The 9050-nt window shown below is 46.4% G+C and overlaps 1 protein-coding gene across 1 annotated transcript in view; it reads left to right on the plus strand.

Moving 5' to 3' along the window:
* ttll7 (tubulin tyrosine ligase-like family, member 7) overlaps nt 1–8599 on the plus strand; it is a 68909-nt gene extending 60310 nt beyond the window's left edge. The window contains exons 20-21 of the mRNA XM_053430814.1: nt 2594–2767; nt 8479–8599. Of these exons, the coding sequence (XP_053286789.1) occupies nt 2594–2767; nt 8479–8599 (295 nt within the window). The remainder of the gene's footprint in view (nt 1–2593; nt 2768–8478) is intronic.
* The last annotated feature ends 451 nt before the right edge of the window (nt 8600–9050 follow it).

Below are 9050 nucleotides of genomic sequence, written 5' to 3' on the forward strand. Positions count from 1 at the left end.
GTGAATGTGTTGAGCGAGTTATTACCTCCAGTTACAATTAATTGTTTTACAGGACGTTACCAGCTCTGCTGTCTTTTTTCAAACTTGGTCTTCGTCAGAATATTTACATTTGATCTTTGAAGATAAGATGTAAGTAGGACATACCTGTGTCCTGTTGTCATTACCCACATGGGATAAGTTTACCTACTCTTCATGGGTTGGCTTGTAGACAGATGCATCTGACGTTGCTGTGTTGTCATGTCAGCGGTTAGTAGTCTTTGTGTTTGAATGGAGAACATGAATGAACCAGTACATTCCATTATTTCATTGCCATTGTAATATCATTATGGTATCACCAGCAGCATCACCTGGTTCAGACCATGGTCCCCAACACCTTTCACTCCTGTTTTTTGGGGGGGGATTCAAACTAAACAGAAAAAATGTAATGTCCGCGGGAAACAAGGGAGATGTGAAAACACCTTTTAATGGTTCTATATATAACATAGGACCATCAAATTCAGAAAATTTGCAAAATCATACAATCAGCAAAAAGACCCTAAACAAAGTAAAGAGAGTCAAATGTAAGACTTGAAATTTAAGCCAGATTTTACAATTATAAAAAAGAAACAAATTGTCCTCAGTATTACTATGAACCTCCCTGAACGAGCTTCAGTTGCTGAAAACCAATACTTCAGAATCAAAACAAGTGATGACACTGACTGGAGGGTAACTACCACTGCATCCATTCAATAATGCCACTCCTCAATCTCCATAACACCAAGTAGACACACACACTCCGTACAATCTCCCCATGTCCCTAAGCCCAGTGTTCCTCTATCTGTCAGTGTCAATGACAGCGGGGATGTTCTCCGGTTTAATTCAGTTTTATTTAGTTTGACTAAGGAAGCAACGGCAGCTGAATGACAGAGAGTGAGTGACAGAGGGACCAGACCCCGCTGCTCTCTCCTGAAAGCTCTCGGGGGTGAAAGAGACACGATGCTCTGCAGAGACAGGGTGCAAATTAAGGTCACAAATCGGGGCTGTTAATCAGGGCTTTTTCATAGGTGAGAGCAAAAGAGACGAGAGGGGTTGTGAGGCAGGGAGAAGCTGAAAGGAGACCTCTGACTTCTTTTACTTTGGTTGGATATTCCGATGCTTTAAAGTTTTCATGTGGTTACTTTAGTTCTTTTTTTTTTTCATGCTTTCTTTGGTGGCTTCCTAAAAGATGAGTAACTGCAGTGACAGCCCACTTGATCATGTCCCTAGAGAAAGCCCAAGACAGACAGACACACACACACACACACACGACTGGATTGTCTCCCATCAGAGCTTCATATGGGATTTCTTAACCATAAGAAGTATATTTTGTTTCTCTCAAAGCCAGACACACACACACACACACACACACATGGCGTTAGATGCATTAAGATGGTTTCCACACATTTATTCCCTCAAAGACTTAAGCACGCCTAAAAAAAAACTCCACCCATATATACCGGCCTGACATGCAGACAGCTGCTGTGCTGGCGGCTTTATCGTCTGTGATAAAGGTCTGACCTTCTCACGTCTCCTCCTCTCCAGATTCTTTACAGTTCTGTTGCTCACAGGCCGTGTTTCCCCCGACACAGAGGGCTCAGAGTGTGTAACCGAAGTCGCTGCCCACAGCTCTCCATTTTCCTCCTCCCTTCTTTCTTGGCAGGCGTAATTGAGGGAGGGCGAGGACGGGAGTGAGTCAGTGATAGAGATGGAGGGGATCATAACCGGAAGGAGAAAGGGATAAGGACACTGTGGCAGAGAGAAAGTGGAGAGGAGAGGAATTGAAAATGAGACATTAATGGGAGGAAAAAAAAGGGAAAGAACAGACACGGTTGAAGGGTAAAGGCCCAGGAGGATTAGCTTAGCCTAGCCTCAGCTAACCCGGCTCGATGCACCCCATGCAGCTTTTGTCTGATCACAGCCTGCCCTGGATGATCTAGCCAGCTCACTAACCTATGGTTCCGCCCCTCCCTTACAGCAGGCCACGGCCCCAGCATGGGGGAACCCAACAGGGGGCCACGATGTCGTGCAGCGACGGCAAAGCCGAGCACCTCGAAAAGCACACTCCAAATCTGACTGCAGCTGCCCCTCCACCCTGCTCCTCTCTGGCTCTTGTTTGATATTTTATCTAAGGGACTTAACAACAATCAAACAGCCAAGCAGCTATTGTGGGCGATGAACTCAACAGGCTTTGAAAACGACTTAAGGGGAGGAGAATGGAAACACACACAGTTCTGAACCCTTTCAGAGGAAGCACCCCCTGCCTTCGCAGAAGTGAAAGGGGGTAGACATCAAACGTACCCCCCAGGGTTGCGTGTCTCAGTTGTTGAAGCTCACTCACAGTCGGGGGTATGTCCGGGGCTGTAAAGGGGGTTAACTGTACGTGGATTTGTTTCATCCTTCCTTCCTGTATGTCTGTGTGGGGGAGCGTGTGCATCCCGGTGTACAGTGTTTCACATCTACAGTGAGAGGCCACACACATTAGTCAGTACGCAACTTTGTGGGGCGTACAAAATGCACAACTGAGGACTTAATTTGACTCCTGTGTGTGCGCATGTGTGTTCTTTCTGCTCTCCAGTTCATCGTGGGAGACCATCTTCAGTAAGAGCAGTGAGGTGGTGTCACCCCAGGAGCTGCAGTGCTGCCGCCGGCTGGTCCAGCTGTGCCGAGACTGCCTCCTGGTCGTCTTCAAGTTTGTTTCCGAGTCCCGCGGCTCTTTGACCGGACTCAGCCCCGAATGGGATGACACCAGGTGAGAAGGGCAACCAACCCTCTGAGGTCCTCCCACTGACTTCTTTATTTGCAAAAGATTATTGTAGCATTCCTGCTGCAATAGATAGCCCATCATACAGTAGGGTGGCAGGAGAAGATTTTGATCTGAAGAAGTCTTTTGACCTCCAAGTAAATCATTTTTTTGACAGTGAATTACAGATTAAAGAAGTGCACCATGTATGTGGTAAAAATAGTATCAAAACACTAAGAACATGAAGCAGAAAACACAGAACAGGGGCAGAATATAAAGGCAACTGGGACACACTGGTCCTAAATCAAGATCAAAAGGAAACATGCTTGATGAGCATTGAGAGATGCTCCAATAATATATCTTTAACTTCCTGATACCGATACCAGTATTGGGTAACAATCCAGTACCAGTGCATTTAAAAAAAACTATTATTTTCTGCCGTATTAGACACAATTCTGATGTTGGCATCGGTATTGGAACATCTCTAGTATTTTTACATCCACCTCTGATGTTAGATAGAACCTGATAAAAGCATCTCTTCAAGCAGAATTAACCTCAGTTGTATTCAACTCTGTTGAAAATCCCTTCAGAAAGCACTGAAAAAAACCTGACTAAATTTACGTACTTTCACATACAGACACGAAAACTTCGATTTAATTTTTCAACAGCTATCGTCATTAAAGGTCACTCTCCTCCACGTAAACGCCCTCATCCCACAACCTCGATAAAACTCACAAACTAAATCAGCCTCTTTCTATTTTTAAGGTTCTTCCCTGTGGCAGGTTCGGAGTGAGTGAACTTTTAAAGCACATATATGCTTTGGGTAGGCAGAGAGAGAGGGAGGAGGATGAGGAGAGGGAGAGAGGGAGTGTACTGTTAACAGGAAATAATGGCCCACAGATTAGTGTTCAGGTTAGCCCGGGGCCCCGCGAGGCCTGCTTAATTCAATTAGAGCCCAGATGAGCCTGTGCAGCAAATGACCTTACGCACGCGCTAGAGAGAGAGCTCCTTTTTTCCTGGGGCCTCGCTTTACATGATTCATAACTCTCACGCATATTTTAACAGGCTATCACTTTGCACCTACAGTATAAAAAAAACCTGTGGGGGTTTGTGTATTCGTGTTGTGACTGATCTGATTTTACTCTGCATTATGTTTTCTTCAGCCACTTTGTTCTGAGGGTAGATCCAAGCGTAAAAAAATCAAAGCTAGGAGAGTAGCTGGGTTTAATAAGTCGAGCATGCACAAAATGATATTCACTATATCTGCAGTAGGTTTCCTTGAGAGTCCATTAAAGCATGCGTTGGTCTGTCTCTCCTTATTTCTTCTGTGTCTATATATGTCTGTGTAAAAAAGCTTGGCATTTGCTGCTGGACCAGCCTCTACCCATGGCTCCACCCCTGCTGCTGTCGCTGCCGCTTCTTCTTCCTCCTCTTCCTCCGTCTCTTCGCCCCTCAACGCAGGTCTCAGCTTGGTTTAGTTGTGCTAAACCCCCCCCCCCCCCCCCCCCTCCCCATCTTCCAGCACCTTCCCTTATCCACCGCTTTCAGCTGCTGCTCCTCCACCTCACAGCTGTAACAAAGGCCTGGTCCCACCTGCCCAGCGATGGTTGCTTACAAACAGTCTAGCATGATCTCCTCTCCTTTCCCCCACTAACATTCCAATAAGTGCTATTTGGCTTGAGAACATATATATTTCAAATTATAGCGATTATTTGTCGCCCCAAATCTATAAAAGGTGCATCTGAAAGGAAGGAGACAGGAGACGAAAGCATATTGAGACTGTTTGGATCACTGTTTGTTGGCACTGCAACCATTCGGCCAGCTTGCTGTACATCACCACCGCTGCCACACGCTAATCTGCACCTGTCACCCACTGCTTTTATCAAGAGAATCTCAACCCGGCTGCATTTTCACGACGAATGTCCTGGGTCGGAACTTTTGCGTCTCACCTGCACGGCGTCATCAGTGCCACGATCAACCCAAACACGGCTCTCTTCTTGTCCCGAGAAGAGAGAAAGTGGCTCGGCTTGCATCGTGTCGTTTGCAGTTTCACAACACAGAGCCGATCACACCGCTCCATCAGGCATGCACGGAGCAGTCGCAACCCGCCGCCACTCCAGATAGCTGAGAAGCAATTAGGATTATTGTCTCATTGATGCGTAAGCTTAATGTAAGAGAGCCAAGTGTGTGCGTGCATGCACGTCATGTGACTGTTACACAACGATCGTTCGTCTCTCCTCAGTGACTCAAACTTAAACCAACCTCAAACTATTTTTCCCGGAGCTGTGTTCACATCCAACTGGCATGTCAAATTAAAGTCCACTTTTGTTTTTCAGTTGTCCAAAGTGGTTGTGAAGAGATTCCTGACTCTTTCAAAGTAAAAGATGGAATACAAATTCTTTATTCCTCAAAGAGAAAGTCTTCCCTCGTCTAGGGGATATTGTACTAACAGCACTGGAACCTCTGTGACGTCTTAACACATCTTGACCGAGTTAAATGAAAGTTAGAGAAATAGGTCAGGAATTGACCGACCTCCATGCCTGACACCAGGGTTAGGGCTGGGAAACTATCGATGAACATTTTCTTATAGGCTATTAATATTTTTGCAGAAAATAACAAGCAGATTTAGGATTTTTTTTAATCAAATTTCCCCATTTCCATTAAACTTCTGCAATTCAGTACAAGATAATGCACCAAAAAATGCTTGGATGGAAGCCAGTTTTTTTCCCCACCACTATGGTCTGACTAAACTATATCTCACATTGAAATCATAGATCATATATTCAGGTAAATGTCTCTTGTCTCTTCTGCATGAACGCACATACCACACACACACAATCACACTCACTCACACAGCTCTTGGCAGCCCGTAGCACACATCAAAGTGGGTCTGTTAGCGAAGGTCTTTGGGGTCTACCATTGTTGACCACACCTGCCCGCTCTTGTTCGAGCATCCTTCCTGTGTGGAGTGGCCTGATCAGGTGTGTCAACAGCCTCGTGGGGCCCGGCGAGGTCCTTCAGTCTGTGTGGGCAGATGAGAGGAAGAAGCCAAATCGCTCCGCTAATGACTTCCTTGTTAAGCCTCGAATTACTGTCACTGCCCAAATACAATTTCCCCACGATGACAAAAGTTTCAGATTTTATTAACTTTCATCTGGTTGAAAAGTGTGATGGTAATTAGGGTTAATTGGGGTGTTGAGCTGAATGTGGGCTGCAGATAACCTCCAAGCCTCCTTGTACCTCTTGGCTTGTGATTGCGTCAGCCATCGCGGCAGTCTCCTCTCCATCCTTAGTCATGGTGTTTCATCCTGTCTGGCCTCGTCTTAATTCGCTGTGGCAGTTGCATCTCGGAGGAGGACTTAGCGGTGGCGTGCGAGGCCTGTCAGTGTGTCGATCGTAGCGCTGCATGTTCAGATCGGGAGCAGTGGTGTATCACGTCTGTCTTCCTGTCAACTGATGGATTTGAGCAAAGCACAGAGTGCATGAACAAGCCCCCCCCCCCCCGTGGCTTCCAAGCATGCACCTTTTTGCCAAGACACTTCTTTATGATCAAAAGGAGGACGAACCTGGAAGATGCAGAATGAGGGTCCAATTAAATATAGCCTGCAGAGACAGGGGCCGCATGGACATGAGAAGCCCCCACCCCCCCCACCCCTTGCCACTTCCACCACATTCCATGAGCAGAATATTCACAAAGTGAATAGCAGAGGAGCTCAGAAGAACACACACCGCACCCCCAATGAATGTTCAATATTTGATTTTTCTTGTGTTTTTTTTTTGGGACTATTATTTCCATGCTTGGGCTCGAGGTGTTCAGTGAAAACCTTTTGGGAATGGAGGAGAGAAAGCAGAGAGACCACAGATCCGGGGACAGGATCCTCACAGATACAGTGACTCTCACAACGGAGGGCGATGGAGTAAGCGGTGCCGAGCGGGCAGACGAGGAACATTAGAAATGAAGTGTGACAGAACATAATGGCACAAACTCCCTAAATGTCTCTTTTTAAAACTGCACTTTGAGCCTCCTGACAGAAGCAGATCTGGAAAGCTGAAAGCAAAAGCAGATCCTGTCCACCTCTCTCTGGGGTTTGAATGGAGGAGTTTTAGAAGAAGTGCTGGACTGAGCCCTCGTTCCCACAGGTCCGGTCTCAGATGAAGAAGACGTGCTGGAGGGGTACCTGTGGCCCACTTGAAGCCGTTTCAAGGACACTCTCGTCGGACTAAATGAATTTAATTTGAATCTCCAGTCACTCTCTCGGGTCTGGGACTGTGTTGAAGTGGACGCCCTCAGCGACACCCCCCTCCCCCACCCCCCCCCACCCCCTTCCGGTCGAATTTAGAAAGAAGAAGCTGCTCGGCTAATTTGTCCGAGAGCTATTGCACAAAAAAAAGAGAGAGATCTGTCAGAGTAAAAGCAGCAGCTTTAAAGACGATATTAGTTCTTCACCCAGTAATCCTCTGCCCCAGTGACTCTCTTTTGATTAGATTGTCAGATCTTAAGGACTTCCACAGGGAGTATTTCTTTTGACCACTGTACTTGTTTAACTAAACGAGTATTAAATGTAGTTTTTATTAGTCAAAGATCCTCTCTGCAGATATGCCTTTAAGGTCACACTATGTACAATATCACAATATGACACGTGTGCTGCAAAAGCCCAAATGAATGGGAGTTATTCTTCCAACTGGCCGGTGTGGAAGAATGAAAACTCCCCCCCCCGTCTCATCATCTTCTGAACAGTCTTCCCAAAACGTTTGCATAACCTCGAGTTCACCCCCCCCCCCAGGATTTGATCATCTCATCTGACATTGCTCTGACAAACCATAACTGACTCATTTCCAGTATCCATGGAAGATGGGATCAGGGCTCGACCCGTCCTGACTCTTATCTCAACCTGACGCTGGTCTCATTCTCAGGTACTGGAACGCTGTTAGCAGGAGCTGCCTCACTGCTCTGTCTCGGTGGAAGGTGTCATAGAAAAGTCTTAGAAAGGTTCTGACGTCTTTGCCGCGGAATGATGGGTGAGGATTTTACTGTTCCTGCTACCAAAAATTTAATAGAGAATTCAAAGAATGAAAGAGTGAAACTGGTTTAGTCAGAACGAGGCCCACGATTAGAGCCGATACATGAAGACTGCAGACACCCTATTTAAACACTGTAGGTGGATGTCTATGCATATTGCATTTGATGAATTGGTACATTGCATTTGAATAATCATCTATGCAAATATCTGCTCTTTCTAGCATTTTAAATATAAAGGTTTGATGCTTTTTTGTCAAACATGATTCTAAACTCAGTATATTTGGGTTTTTAACTGTTGTTCAGACAAGGTGAAGATTTCCCTCTGGTCTTTTCCATCAGATAACCGGCTTCGTTAGTCGCAGCCCAATCCCAAAACCCCGCAGATCATGTGGCTCTCACAGTTTAAGCCTCATCTTTACATTTTTCTTCTTTTCCCTCTTTTTCTCATTGGCAGAGGGAAGGTTAGGTCGTAATATCCTGAAATCATCAGGTCTTTATTGAAGTTGAAATGTGCAAATGGAGAAGTCCATAAATGGCAGAGTCAATATATGAGGAATATTTGGTCTCAGTCCCGAGCACTAATGCGCCCTGACCTCTAAATTCGGACCTTTGCATATCTAATCCTCTCATTATGTTCATCCTCCCCCTAATCCCTGCGTCCCTCGCTCTCGCCTGTCTGCCTGTCTGTCTGCCTGTCCAGGTACGTGCTGCCAGTGACCTCCCAGTTCATCGTGAAGTGGCCTTCGTCCAGCTTTGGCCGCATCTCCTCGGCCATGCCGCGCTCCCGCAGCCTCTTCGCCGCCAGGATGGGCCACTTCTGAGGTCACCGTGGCAACCCTGGCTACTGACACCTCGCCTTTTTGACTTCAACCCCCCCCCCCCCCTCCCCCCTCCCCCCTTCCCCTGACTCTCACCCAGCCAAACTCCGATCTCAGCAATCCTGGTATGGAGCTGGATCTCTGGGCAGCTCTGGACACCGGATGGGAGCCTCACCCTTCAGCCCAGCCCCCTCGTGGGAGATCACCAAGGACAGGCTGAATGACTGAGGTTTTCTTAAGGGGCCTTGTTCAGTTTAGTTTAGTTTGGCCCTGCTCAGACCAGCAGGACACCGTCACCCTCTGACCCTCCCTTTAGCCCTCATTGTAACAGCTGTAATATACCTTAATCACTGTACAGTTACAAGTCATGGTACTGTAAAAGTCGAGAATAACAGATACTAAACAATGCAAGGATTATTTATTTATCTACTTATTTATTTTCTAAGGTATTCCA

Source organism: Pleuronectes platessa, chromosome 9 (assembly GCF_947347685.1).
Source record: "Pleuronectes platessa chromosome 9, fPlePla1.1, whole genome shotgun sequence".
In the NCBI taxonomy this organism is placed as follows: Eukaryota; Metazoa; Chordata; class Actinopteri; order Pleuronectiformes; family Pleuronectidae; genus Pleuronectes; species Pleuronectes platessa.